The 15,253-nt window shown below is 36.5% G+C and overlaps 1 protein-coding gene across 3 annotated transcripts in view; it reads right to left on the bottom strand.

Moving 5' to 3' along the window:
• Positions 1-263: 263 nt before the first annotated feature.
• Positions 264-15,253, bottom strand: part of memo1 (mediator of cell motility 1) — a 37,873-nt gene continuing 22,883 nt past the window's right edge. For all 3 annotated transcript variants that reach the window (XM_051919384.1, XM_028820210.2, XM_051919385.1), the window contains 5 exons: positions 11,189-11,300; positions 10,594-10,736; positions 7,329-7,405; positions 6,815-6,919; positions 264-1,807 (listed from right to left, as the gene is read on the bottom strand). In XM_051919384.1, the coding sequence (XP_051775344.1) occupies positions 1,676-1,807; positions 6,815-6,919; positions 7,329-7,405; positions 10,594-10,736; positions 11,189-11,300 (569 nt within the window). In that variant the 3' untranslated portion in view covers positions 264-1,675. The remainder of the gene's footprint in view (positions 1,808-6,814; positions 6,920-7,328; positions 7,406-10,593; positions 10,737-11,188; positions 11,301-15,253) is intronic.

Here is a 15,253-nt window from a genome sequence, read left to right as displayed (position 1 = left end):
TCTTTCCAATTCTTTAAACATCTGTAAAAGGCTTAAAAGCAATCAGACAAAGTCAGAGAAACCCAAACCAGCTTAGAGTTTTCTTTTTTTTAACAACCGGAACATACAAACCTCAAAAGCCAGAGTTTCCACCTTTGCTGTAATTGTAAGCAGAATACTTAGACCCCTGTTATGTTGAAAATACACACTAGCTCTTGTCACATTCATAATGTTTATGTGCAAAAATACTTAAGACTGTTGATTAAGGAAAAGAGAAGAAGCAATTATAAAAATTGAGCTACATTTAATAAAAAGACACAAGGCAAACATGATATATTTCAGCATTTTACTTTTTTTTTTTTTTTTTATATATATAAATAAAAAACATCTGAATGGGCACTACAAATAAATTGGCAAAGCTCACTGGCCCCTGGAGATTTAAATTTATTTTAACCTGAGAAAAATGACAGTATATATCGGACTAAAACCTCTTTTGTAAAGAAGCCATTATCAATTTCCTGAGATTTGATCCAAACCTTTCATTTATTATATTTAATTAATCATGGAATTTTAAATGAATACAAGGCAGGCTAACACAAAAATCAAGGCAGTGCCCACCTGGACACTGAACACCTTGGTAATTTATGGTTGAGTTTAACACAGTATGGTATTGACCCAACTATCACATTTTCTTTTCTATCTTATGTTGCAGAGGGTTAAACAAGCAAGGATGTTCCAAACTGGTACAGGGGAATCAATGGAGACAAAGGAAGAGAAGAATTTCTACCAAACAAAATGAAATACAGGGCAAAGGACAGAGGAATAAATCACTTTTAATATTTGACTAAAAAATAAAACAAAAAAAAGGATAACGTAAAAGAAAAATTAAAAACAAAAATTGCGTTTTTGGTATAGATTGTACAGCAGGAAATTTAGAGTACTTTGTGTTGCTTGTAGCCCTTTATTAGCCACTACAGTATTAGGTTCTCTGTTGTACAAATGTTGGCAGTAGCTACCTATACTGCTTTATTTATATACTCTAACAGAATACAGGATAACTTATAAATGCTTTTACCTTTTTTTCCATTTTTTAAATAAACGTAAGCTTTCACTCATGGTTTTTTTTTTTTTTTACATTCTGCAAAACTAACCTTTAAGCAGAGTACATGTGCACAAGTCTGCAAAGAGTGCAAACATAAGAAATAATATGGTTTATCAGATTTTGCCCAGGAAATAGGTCACCTGGAGAGCACAAACCACTGCATCTCCTGTCTAGTGCTCCATATACAGGATATGCCTACTATTCAGAATCTGATCCAGCCATTCTCAATCCACACAACAAATCTCTTTCAATGAACACAAGGGAGCTAAATTTAAAAATAAAGAAGAAAAAGAAAAAGATTCAAATAGATGAAGTAGGGTAAATAGATAGATAGACAGATAGATATATAAATATATATATCTAGATAGATATATAAATATATATATATATATATATATATATATATATATATATAAATAAATAAATACATACACACTGAAAGTGTATGTATACTGAATAGATATTTATATGCTGTAATGTTCCAACACACTTATACTGCTATCTGAACTTCTTTAATTGGGAAGGCTGGGTTCGGCATAGGAGTGAGGGAGACAGGCAGCAGGCGCAGATGGCTTCCTGAGTTAAGCAGGTCTCTCAATGGACGACCAGAGCTCCAGCCGCATAACTCACTGAGCTGTCTTGCCAGTTTCTGCATTGACTTGACTGGGCATAGTTCAGGAAAGAAAAATTCATATCCACTCCATTCTTCTTTAGTTCAGCTACAGCCTAAAAGAGAAGTTGGATACAGTAAGCAACATGCACACTTGAAGAATGTGGCAATATTAAAGAACTGAACAGTTCCCACTTAGAGGTAAAAGGACCTGTGATTTAGAAGTATTTTATCAACAATCAATGTCAGCAGTGCAAAACATTGCTTCACCTAGGATTTTTTTATTTATTTATTTATTTTTTTAAATTACCCACATTTAAAGAACCTTTCACTTTCTCCCATTATGCAAACAACACTATTAAGTGCGTTTATTAAAGACAATCCAAAAATGAAGTGCAATTAGTACAATGATTCAAATCAATCTTCAATAAACAATCTGATAAAACCAAAGTGAATGTGGAGGTTAAATTCTAAATAAAGATATCGAAAAACAAGGTTAAAACACAAGGGAAAATATTCTGTTTTTAAAGCCATGAGCCTCACTGCTGCTTTCCAAAATCCAATGTCTCCCCGGCTTACCCTCTTTGGGGTACCCTATGTTACCAGTCCGTCAGCGTATACAGGGTGCTGCACCAAGCTGTACTCCCTCCAATTCCCTCTACCATTCCCCAGCCATGTGGGGGAGTCCTCCTGGAGTTATTGATTGCACCTGCTCCCACACTGCTCAGCAGAAGCAGCCCTCGGCCCCCCCTCAAGTGTCGGCCAAACGCTCCTTCCCCGGGGCTCACTTTCCCGTCCACCTACTTCCCCTCTGTGTTGCAGTGACTCTATACCATCCCTGCCCTTCTCTCCCTTCCTTTAACCTTGCTGTCTTTTTGTTCTTTTTTTTTTTTTCTTTTCTCCCCTCTGCTGTGTAGGCTCCTTTCTATACTACCTAATTAGGGGCAGATGTGGTTCTTTGCACACTCCAAGGTGTAAACAAGGTACCTGACTGATCCGCTTGCATTTGTACATGTACAGTTAGGTCCATAAATATTTGGACAGAGACAACTTTTTTTTCTAATTTTGGTTCTATACATTACCACAATGAATTTTAAATGAAACAACTCAGATGCAGTTGAAGTGCAGACTTTCAGCTTTAATTCAGTGGGGTGAACAAAACGATTGCATAAAAATGTGAGGCAACTAAAGCATTTTTTTAACACAATCCCTTCATTTCAGGGCCTCAAAAGTAATTGGACAATTGACTCAAAGGCTATTTCATGGGCAGGTGTGGGCAAGTCCGTCGTTATGTCATTATCAATTAAGCAGATAAAAGGCCTGGAGTTGATCTGAGATGTGGTACTTGCATGTGGAAGATTTTGCTGTGAACAGACAACATGCGGTCAAAGGAGCTCTCCATGCAGGTGAAAGGAGCCATCCTTAAGCTGCAAAAACAGAAAAAACGCTTCCGAGAAATTGCTACAATATTACAAGTGGCAAAATCTACAGTTTGGTACATCCTGAGAAAGAAAGCAAGCACTGGTGAACTCAGCAACGCAAAAAGACCTGGACGTCCAAGGAAGACAACAGTGGTGGATGATTGCAGAATTATTTCCATGGTGAAGAGAAACCCCTTCACAACAGCCAACCAAGTGAACAACACTCCCCAGGGGGTAGGCATATCAGTATCCATCCATCCATTTTCCAACCCGCTGAATCCGAACACAGGGTGACGGGGGTCTGCTGGAGCCAATCCCAGCCAACACAGGGCACAAGGCAGGAAACAATCCTGGGCAGGGTGCCAACCCACCGCAGGACACACACAAACACACCCACACACCAAACACACACTAGGGCCAATTTTAGAATCGCCAATCCACCTAACCTGCATGTCTTTGGACTGTGAGAGGAAACCGGAGCGCCCGGAGGAAACCCACGCAGACACAGGGAGAACATGCAAACTCCACGCAGGGAGGACCCAGGAATCGAACCCAGGTCCCCAGATCTTATCAGTATCCAAGTCTACCATAAAGAGAAGACTGCATGAAAGTACATACAGAGGGTGCACTGCAAGGTGCAAGCCACTCATAAGCCTCAAGAATAGAAAGGTTAGATTGGACTTTGCTAAAGAACATTTAAAAAAAGACAGCACAGTTCTGGAAAAACATTCTTTGGACAGATAAAACCAAGATCAACCTCTACCAGAATGATGGCAAGAAAAAAAATATGGAGAAGGCGTGGAACAGCTCATTATGCAAAGCATACGACATAATCTGTAAAACATGTTGGAGGTAGTGTGATGGCTTGGGCGTGCATGGCTGCCAGTGGCACTGGGACACTAGTGTTTATTGATGACGTGACACAGGACAGAAGCAGCCGAATGAATTCTGAGGTGTTCAGAGACATACTGTCTGCTCAAATCCAGCTAAATGCAGTCAAATTGATTGGGCGGCGTTTCATGATACAGCTGGACAATGACCCAAAACATACAGCCAAAGCAACCCAGGAGTTTATTAAAGCAGAGAAGTGGAAAATTCTTGAATGGCCAAGTCAGTCACCTGATCTTAACCCAACTGAGCATGCATTTCACTTGTTGAAGACTAAACTTCTGATAGAAAGGCCTGGCAGAGCATTAAAAAAGAGGAAACCCAGCATCTAGTGATGTCCATGAGTTCAAGACTTCAGGCTGTCATTGCCAGCAAAGGGTTTTCAACCAAGTATAAGAAATTAACATTTTATTTCCAGTTATTTAATTTGTCCAATTACTTTTGAGCCCCTGAAATGAAGGGACTGTGTTAAAAAAAAAAAATGCTTTAGTTGCCTCACATTTTTATGCAATCGTTTTGTTCACCCCACTGAATTAAAGCTGAAAGTCTGCACTTCAACTGCATCTGAGTTGTTTCATTTAAAATTCATTGTGGTAATGTACAGAACCAAAATTAGAAAAAAGTTGTCTCTGTCCAAATATTTATGGACCTAACTGTATGTGCAATCAGCAAGCACCTCAAATCAACCCTGGTGTGAAGCGCACTTGCACACACCCACACCTGATCAGAGCCTGCACTTCCCAGGACACTATTATTTAAAAACTGCACTGTGCCACAGACCTTCCATCACATGTACATGCACGAAGAAAAGTGGCAACAATGTGAAAAAATAACATAATCTCGCTGTTCACTTTCATGACTTTCCCACTGATCTTGCAGTTTCCTACTACAATCTAGACAGGAACAGGCCTTTCAGCCCAACAAAGCTCGCCAGTCATGTCCAGTTAATTCTTTTGAAATAACAGCAACTCTAGATTTTAAGGTCTTTAAACTCCTACTTGTCTACCACACTACTTGGTCACTTATTCTATGTATCTATGGTCCTCTGTGTGAAGAGAAACATCCTAACGTTTACGTGAAATTTACCCTTAACAAGTTTACAACTGTGTTCTTGCTGAACTCGCTTTAAAAGTAAAAGTCTCAATCCTCTGCACTAAATCCATTCATAATTTGAAACACCTCAATCATGTCTCTTATTAATCTCCTTTTGCTTAAACGGAAAAGGCTCAACACTTTGAATCTTTCCTCATAACTCATCCTCAGCAGTTGTGGAATCAGCCTAGTCACTCTTCTCCATAATTTTTCTAGTGCTGCTATATCTTTCTTGTAGCCTGGAATGAAAAACTGCACACAGTACTCCAGAAGAGGTTTAACCAGTCTAACCAGCTTGAGCATAACTTCAACTGACTTGTACTCCACACATCAGGGCACTAAAATATAACCTAGGAGGAGATTGTTCCTCCCCCATACTATGCGACTCTTCAATTCCACCCGGGTTTTAAACGTTAACATTATACAAAGTTATTGTCTGTCTGTATAACTGCATTGTTATCACTCTTTAATTTAATATTGTTCTTTATCAGTATGCTGCTGCTGGAGTATGTGAATTTCCCCTTGGGATTAATAAAGTATCTATCTATCTAACATTCTGTTAATCTTCTTAATGGCTTCTGAACAACTGTCTTAAGTTGATAGTGACGAGTCCACTACAACTCCTGAGTCCTTCTCATACACAGTACTTTCAAGTTTCAGACCTCCCATTGTCTGTTAAAATCTAACATTTTTTACTTCCTACATGTAATACTTTAATGTATGTAAATGTAATCTGCCACAAATCTGTCTAAGCCTGTTTGCTGTGCTGTTCAATCAGTTCTCTCTGTATTGATTTAATGGACTACATTATCTGCTAATCCACATAGCTTGGTGTCATTTACAAACTTAGTCAACTTGTTATTATTCTTATATAAATTATTTATATATTAAAAATGTTTTCTAACACATCAAGACATTAATATTACCAAATTTCAATCAAATCAGTCAAAGCATTTTTGAGATTTTGGAGTATTTGGTTTATCTATGGGGTGGGGGATGGGTGTTAACCCTAAATATTAATATTTTGAAATGACCTTTATTTGTGGATACCTACTGGCCCAGATGTACTATCTTGACAATTTTAAGGTTTTTTTTTTTTTTTTTTTTTTTAAACTTAACAGGAAAGTGTTTTTGTAGTTGAATGAGTGAGCTTTGCATTATATATACACACACACACATAAATCTTGGCTGAAGAAGGGGCCTGAGTTGCCTCGAAAGCATGCATATTGTTATCTTTCTAGATAGCAAATAAAAGGCATCATTTTGCTTGACTTCTCACTACATTCATAATGGCTAACGTGGCACAACCTCCTAGTACTATTTAAAAACAAGTAAATTAACTTATAGTAAATTGTATTCTGTACATATACTGTACAAACACTACATGACAATACAATAAAAAAATGGAGAAGTTTTGAGCATAGAAGAATTTAAGATCTCATTCCTTACACGATAGTTTGATTTTCATAAAGGCAATTATTAGCAAGGCAATTATTAGCAACCCAACACCTAGAAACAGTACGACATACAAAACAGTTCATGTTGCCAAGTTTTTGGATGGCTCTACAGTGTGTTGTATACACAGCAGCAACAAACAGCTGATACCTAAACACAGTTTAAATGTCTGGAAAAACAAAATAGCTTTTATATTCATTTAAAAATATTTTAAATTTTAGAAAGACAACAATCAAATATACACATTTAAAATTACTTTTTACTTACATTTAATAAAACACCAATAGGATGACGCCCACAGATAGTATTGTGGTATTTCTTTAAATAATTACTAAATAATACAGGATCTAGCTGTTCTATAATATTCATTCCCTAAAAGGTAAAAAAAAGAAAAGAAATTATAAACAGATCTGTACTAACCACACATTTGGTTTATATTTTCAAGAACCAAATGCTAATGTATGTGTGGGAGTATCATGTTTGATTATGAAATTAATACACATCAGAAGCAACTAATTAAAACTTTTACAAATCAGTAGCAATGGTCGTCACTTAAGAATAAAACTTTTGCAATTAACATGGCTATTGGCAAAACTGATGACTGCAATTTAAATACTGCCTTCTACAGAGTTTAGAATGAGCTTAAGAATTTGCATATTAAGATTTATATTGTCTCTTGAGCAATATTTGTAAACACTCATTCACTTTTACGGCTGGCAGTAGTGCACCATGGAAGTCCACCACTGACTGTGTATCTTGTTGAAGCGAGTCTATCACTTACCATTTTATCAAGGTTCTCAATAGATCTGTAGATTTCACCTTGTGATTCATCATAATATTGATAGCGGAACCTCTGTCCTACAAACAAATGTGTGGGAGAAGAAAAAGAAAAACAATGTAATTAGCAGCAGATATGCAAGACCTACCATTGCAAATGTAAGTCAAAGAATGTATTTTTGTTTAAGGGCAATTTTGCACCTGTTTATTATCAGCAGCGTATTACACGGGGTGGCCTGATTGGCAAACCAACAATTCTTTGGACTCCTCCAGTGTTCTCCCTCGTCTACACTTTCCAATTCCAGATACAGAAAATACATTTTGTATTTCAGGTGAAAAGGAACTTAACTTACTTTACTGTCATGAAGATTTCTTTATGCTTTATAGTTCTTATTTTAAATTTACTTTTACATCAAAACCAAGGGAAAGGACAAAGTAAACAAACATATGTATTACATATCCAGACATTCCTGCAAGTCACCCTATCCATCCATTATCCAACCCACTACATCCTAACTACAGGGTCACGGGGGTCTGCTGGTGCCAATCCCAGCCAACACAGGGCGCAAGGAAGGAAACAAACCCTGGGCAGGGTGCCAGCCCACCACAGGCAAATCACCCTAAATATGTAGAAATATGTTTATATATTCTTTGCACTTTTTTATAGCTATTTTTTTACTTACTTTTCTATTAATTAAAATCTGAACCTGGAAGAAAATACCTTTGAGTCATTTTCAGGAAGCATCAAAGTTACAGGACACCATAGATAATTTAATGACAAGACATACAGAAATTTCTCTCATGTAAAACACGTGTCTATAAGTAACACAGTTGCATATTCCAGCATGAACACAAATGAATATGGGATACTGACAAAAGTGTTAAATAATACTAAATAATGTTTTGCTTGTAGAGGTGAAAAACAGAAGTTTGTAGTGAGCTGTCTGATCCTTCTAACTTGGGTTGGGGGCACTATTTTTGACATAGACAACGTCTGTGCTCAGAGCAATACACTTTGTAATGCACACATCACATTACAGTTTCATTAATTAAACATTTGCAACTTTCTTAAATTAATAAACAACGTGAAATGTCACATCAATGTACAACAACATAGTTCATTAAAGACCTGTCATGTACTAGCTAGCATACCCAGATCTTTCTAGAATTTTCTGGCTAGCCATTACCAGTAGAAATAACACAAAATGATTGGCAATATCAGAACCAGTGCATCTCAGATGATCAAACCTCAGCCCAGAAGAGTGAAAAATGAAGCATTCACTTCCCTACAAGTTCTGCTTACTAATTAAACAAAGAATGCGGTATCTGAATTAAAGGCAAAACACATGCCCTGGAAACTTCTACGGGTTTATTTTCGCAAGTAAATTTTATGATCCTTATCTCATACAGTCATATGAAAAAGTTTGGAAACCCCTCTCAGCCTGCATAATAATTTACTCTACTTTCAACAAAAAAAGATAACAGTGGTATGTTTTTCATTTCCTAGGAACATCTGAGTACTGGGGTGTTTTCTGAACAAAGATTTTTAGTGAAGCAGTATTTAGTTGTATGAAATTAAATCAAATGTGAAAAACTGGCTGTGCAAAAATTTGGGTACCCTTGTAATTTTACTGATTTGAATGCATGCAACTGCTCAATACTGATTACTTGCAACACCAAATTGGTTGGATTAGCTCGTTAAGCCTTGAACTTCATAGACAGGTGTGTCCAAACATGAGAAAATGTATTTAAGGTGGTCAATTGAAAGTTGTGCTTCCCTGAAGAGTGACAGCATGGGATCCTCAAAACAACTCTCAAAAGATCTGAAAACAAAGATTGTTCAGTCTCATGGTTTAGGTGAAGGCTACAAAAAGCTATCTCAGAGGTTTAAACTGTCAGTTTCCAACTGTAAGGAATGGAATCTGGAAATGGAAGGCCACAGGCACAGTCGCTGTTAAACCCAGGTCTGGCAGGCCAAGAAAAATACAGGAGCGGCATATGTGCAGGATAATAATAATAATAATTCATTACATTTATATAGCGCTTTTCTCAGTACTCAAATTGTGAGAATGGTTACAGACAACCCACAGATCACCTCCAAAGACCTGCAAGAACATCTTGCTGCAGATGATGTATCTTTACATCGTTCTACAATTCAGCGCAATTTGTACAAAGAACATCTGTATGGCAGGATGATGAGAAAGAAGTCCTTTCTGCACTCGCGCCACAAACAGAGTCGCTTGTTTTATGCATATGCTCATTTAGACAAGCCAGATTCATTTTGGAACAAAGTGCTTTGGACTGATGAGACAAAAATTGAGTTATTTGGTCATAATAAAAAGCGCTTTGCATGGTGGAAGAAGAACACCGCATTCCAAGAAAAACACCTGCTACCTACTGTCAAATTTGGTGGAGGTCCCATCATGCTGTGGGGCTGTGTGGCTAATTCAGGGACCCCATGGGGCCCTTGTTAAAGTCGAGGATCAGATGAATTCAACCCAGTATCAACAAACTATTCCGGATAATGTTCAAACATCAGTCACAAAGCTGAAGTTACGCAGGGGTTGGATATTCCAACAAGACAATGACCCAAAACACAGTTCGAAATCTACAAAGGCATTCATGCAGATGGAGAAGTACAATGTTCTGGAGAGGCCGTCACAGTCCCCTGACTTGAATATCATCGAAAATCTATGGGATGATTTGAAGCAGGCTGTCCATGCTCGGCAGCCATCAAATTGAACTGAACTGGAGAGATTTTGTAAGGAAGAATGGTCAAAAATACCTCCATCCAGAATCCAGACACTCATCAAAGGCTATAGGAGGCGTCTAGTGGCTGTTATATTAGCAAAAGGAGGCTCAACTAAGTATTGATGTAATATCTCTGTTGGGGTGCCCAAATTTATGCACCTGTCTAATTTTGTTATGATGCATATTTTCTGTTAATCCAATAAACTTAATGTCACTGCTGAAATACTACTGTTTCCATAAGGCATGTCATATATTAAAAGGAAGTTGCTACTTTGAAAGCTCAGCCAATGAGAAACAAAAATCCAAAGAATTAAGAGGGGTTCCCAAACTTTTTCATATGACTGTAACTACTTGATATTATAAAGGAATCAGTTTTGTATTATGCTCTGGTAAGATCTTTACATAAAATTATGTTCTGAAAGTTATACAGTTGTAAGCAGCAGAAAAACAAATTATACTTGATTTGCTTTCAGCTCATAAAAGAAACTGGTTTAGAATTTCAGGTATTCCATTCTTACCCCAATGACAGAAATCTGATGAAATAACAAAAAGGTTGCAAGGATCAGCCAAGTATTTACTAAGAAGCTTCCCATACTCATGTTCCTTCGACTCACTCAATGCCCCAACCAAAACTGGGACAATGGAGAAATCATCTTTATGGCTGTAAAAAGTAAACAGAATAATTAAATCAAACATACTACATTGCATACTGAATGCCAATTGCTAACAATTAACAACAAGAACAATTTATTTCTTGTATAGCCCAAAAATCACACAAGGAGTGTCACATTGGGCTTTAACAGGCCGTTTTCTGACAGAAGCCTTGACTCAGTAAGAAGACAAAAAAAAAAAAACCCTTGTAGGAAAAAAAAAAGAAATTGTGGGAAAGGCAATTCAGAGAGAGACTGCTTTGCAGGTTGGTTGGGCATGCAATGGGTGTTAAATAAAATGGGGTGAATAAATACACAAAATAGAACACAAATAATCCTCTTCACAGAGCACAATGGCCAGTCTATCACTGGTGTAACCATACATCTACACAATAAAATTGGAAACAAACAACCTAACAGTCAAGTAAAATGGCAACTGTGACTTATAAAGCAGTGACCTTACCTTTCCATAGTTTTAGCAGTATAAGGCAAATGCATTTCAATACTGTGCTCATCTTCGTCTGTCTGCAAGGACATACGCTCAAACATTCCCGTTTTCCAGAGGTCAGCATAAACTGCAAAAACAATGGTGCCAAAAAAAAAAAAAGTTTATTTCATATAAACTGTATGTTCTTACTTTGTGGACATGAGAGGTTAAAACCTTTTGGTCCTACTCTGGCAAGAAACATCTTTGGCCAGGGCACCAGTCCTTTACTGTGCATGTTCACATGCTCACCCAAACATTCAGTGTCTTGCAAAATATTCAAAGCCTAAATCCATTCTTTAATTGTACTGCATAAAACAAATCCTACACAAAAATTTTGTAATGTTTGTATTTCAAAAGCACTAGAACTTAATTTTTTTTCCTTTTTAAAAGTGACATTGATTTATATAAGAAAAAAAAATTCTTTGCATAAGTATTCAATCCCTGAGTTGAAAAAGCTGTAAGCACATAAATGAGAAACGATTCCTTAACTACAACATAACTGTCTTACAATTGGCCAGTACCAGTGAGTTATTAAAATAATTGCCACATTTTTAGATTAAAAACCCACAGTTAAAAGGTCATTATTTAGGATATGACTAGTCATAATTTTCAAAAATCTTTCATAAAGAGTATTCCAGAGGAGTTTTAGATAAATTACATAACTCAATAAATTGGAAAAAGGGCACAAAAAATATCCAAATGTTTGGATCAACTAGGCGCATTTGGCTCAATACCTCCATCATTAAAGTGAACAATATTGTGCATTTTTTTCAGTAACAGAATATATACAAACACATATGTATATTAATTAATTTGGCTGATGCCTTTATCCAAAGTGACATACATTTGAGATACAATTGGTTACATTTCTTTTGTTTTTCCAGTTAAAGTGCAGACAGGTGTGAAGGGACTTGCTCGTGCTCATACAATTTCAATAGCAGGATCTGAACCCACAACCTCAAGGCTGGAAGTCAAACACCTTAGCCACTATACCATCACACTGATAACAGCATGTTTAATAAAATACTGGTATACCCATCAAGTAGTCACCCAACTATCATTGAAGTATCAAATTATATTTGCATCATTACCAAGTTTAAAAAGAAAAAAAAAACCTACTGAAGAGTAATATTTAACAGATGAGACAAATGAATTCCATTTTCAAATATCACAAAATTATGGAGATTTAATTTTCCTAATCTTTCCTTTTTTCACTTGTGCAAACTTCAATCAATTTCATTAGCTTTACATTAATCCATTGTTTCAGAACTCCAGTGAATCACCCATTTTATTCTGTTTTTTAACTATCTAACCAAGTGATGTAACTTAGTTATCACTTAGCCTGCATACTAGTCCAGAAGTAAAAGATTACCTGGTAGACTGCATTACACTCACCAATGCACCTTTCAAATATATGATATGTGCTTTCACTGCATTTTGTAACATTTTAGGGATTATACTAGTGAACATTAATTCAGCCTCAGCAAATGAATGACACAAATTTAACTTTTGCATATTTGTGTTAAGCAATGAAGTATACCATTTGCTTCGTGTATTTAAAAGACTTTGGTATAATAAATGGAGCAGCTCATTTCATAGCCAGCCTAGGCAAGCCATGCCACTTCTACTGATACTTGCCTTAATTTTTACTTTCTCCAACTGTTGTTAACAATATCAGTGTGCACAGTCCTATATGCAAAACAGTGCATTGTACATGCAACATTTCTCTTTCAACCATGAACTGTAAAAACTGGTTAGAAAATCAATGGATGCTTAAATGCACTTCTGGGGACGTGTTTGATGCAATACAATGAATGCCTCCATTCCCTTTTAGAGTCTGTGTAGGACACATTATTAAAAAGCATTTTATCACACCATCATTTTGTTTACTCTTACAAATAGTGACACTAAAAATTGAACGATTAAAACTTCTTTGTGATCAGTCACATTACAGAACACACAAAGCATGCATGAAACTATTTTTGTACCAACTCCATAATGGGATAAACATTGTAATAACAAAAGCCTGCGCGCACGCATTTTAGCTTTTTTTTTTGTTTTTGTTTTTTTTTATATAAATAATAAGAAGCATAATCCCAACAACACCACACTGAAATTCCCCTGCCTTCAACAAAAACATTTATATGGCACGTTTTCATTCAAACAATGTAGCTTCAAAGTGCTTTACAAAATGGAAACAAAATGAAGATGATAAAGACGAAGAAGAAATTCTAGACATGACTTCTACATTTTTTTTTTGTGGTGAGCTATTTTTATATGTAGTTTGTATTCATATTTTACTTGTGTATTATTGCGCCTTCTGGAGTAATATGTCTATCTGCAGTCATGCATGAATGCAGAACTGAATATTATTTGGTGCTGTTATGTTTTTGCAACACTGGTATCAACTGTACCAGTTTTTTTTGACATCCCTCCTCCCAAGCAAGGAGACTTGACAGAGATGCCACAGAGAGACCGACAATCACTTTGAAGAAGCCACAGAGCTTAGAAGGTTGAGTAAATGTTTCCCAATCAACCATATCAAGAGCTCTGAACAACAGGGGACCACATAAGAGGACAGCAGAAAAAGACATTACTCAAAAAGAACCATGCTAAAACAGTTCTGGAGTTTGCCAAAAATCAGAAGAGTGGCACAGGTGTGATGGAGCCAGGTCAGAGCTTTTTGGCCGTACCTCAATGAGATATACTGTATGGTGTGCAAGTGTGACATATGGTCATGCATGGTAGTGGCAGAATGTTATGGGACTGTTTGACAGCATTAGGGACGGGATACATGGTTAAAACAGAAGAATAGATGGTGGAAAAGATAAGCAAATGCTGCACGAGAAACCAGCAGATGTTCAGGAGAAAGCTCTTTTTTCCACAGGACCATATTTCCAAACCCAAGGCTAAAGTAACCTTGAACTGGCTTAAGAATGAAACTTTAAATGTCCTATAAAAGGCTCAGTCAAAATCATGATGTCAATCCATCTGAAAATGTGTGGCAAAATTTTAAAAATTGCAATACAAAAATGTTATTTGACTAACCTGAACAACCTGGCGCAATTCTGTCCAGAAGATGGGGCAAAAACTGCTGCCAAATGGTATGTTCCGAGCTGGTTCATACTTAACCAAAACACCTTAAAGGTGTCTTTGTTATAAAAGGTGACTCTACGCACGGGTGGGCAGATTCAGTCCTGGAGGGCCGCAGTGGTTGCAGGTTTTTATTCCAACCCAATTGCTTAATTAAAAAACAATCCTTGTCAATTATTTAATTTCATGGCTTGCTAGTGTTTTAACTCTGCCATGTCAAGTCACTCTCATATCCTAGATTTTTTTTCCTTTCTAAGGATATCATCCAAATGATCTGAAATACTAAAACAGACAAGTTATTCTCAGTGCTTCACTTTTTTCTCTTCACTTTCCTTCCAAATATTTAATTAAACCCAATAGTGCATGATAAATACACACAGGTGTAAATGGAAACAAGCTAAATGGAGAAATGCTGGTTTCTTTTGTCATTTGCATTTTATTGCTAATAATGAGCAACTAAAAACCAAGACTACACCTGTTTAAGACTAAAATAAGCAATAAGGATTCAAAATCTGTGAAGCAGAAGTGTTACTTGAGCAATAAGTGCTTCTTATTAAGCAATTAGGTTGGAACAAAAACGTGTAGCCACTGTGGCACTCCAGGACTGAATACCCACCCCTGTAGTCTACAAAATTTTAAAGAAAAGCTACTAAATATTTATGCATATAGGTTATTTCCCTTTTTGTTCTTCTTAAAGAAGTACTCCACCCAAAAAAATTTTTATATGTTACTTACCCCATGTAGTCTATAGTGATGCCCCAGAAAAAACTTCAATATCATGCTTCATGCAGAACAGAAGGAAAACGTTTATGATTTAATAGAACCCAATGGTGTACAATTACAATTGCAAATTAGGTGTCAAAATTCATGTGGCATAATCTGCTTATCAGTTATCCAGTTGTACCATCAAAGCATTCAAAACACATGCATGTTTTGCTAAAATATTGT

The sequence above is a fragment of the Erpetoichthys calabaricus genome, chromosome 15 (genome assembly GCF_900747795.2).
Source record: "Erpetoichthys calabaricus chromosome 15, fErpCal1.3, whole genome shotgun sequence".
Classification (NCBI taxonomy): Eukaryota; Metazoa; Chordata; class Cladistia; order Polypteriformes; family Polypteridae; genus Erpetoichthys; species Erpetoichthys calabaricus.
This window is presented reverse-complemented; position numbering and strand designations above follow the sequence as displayed.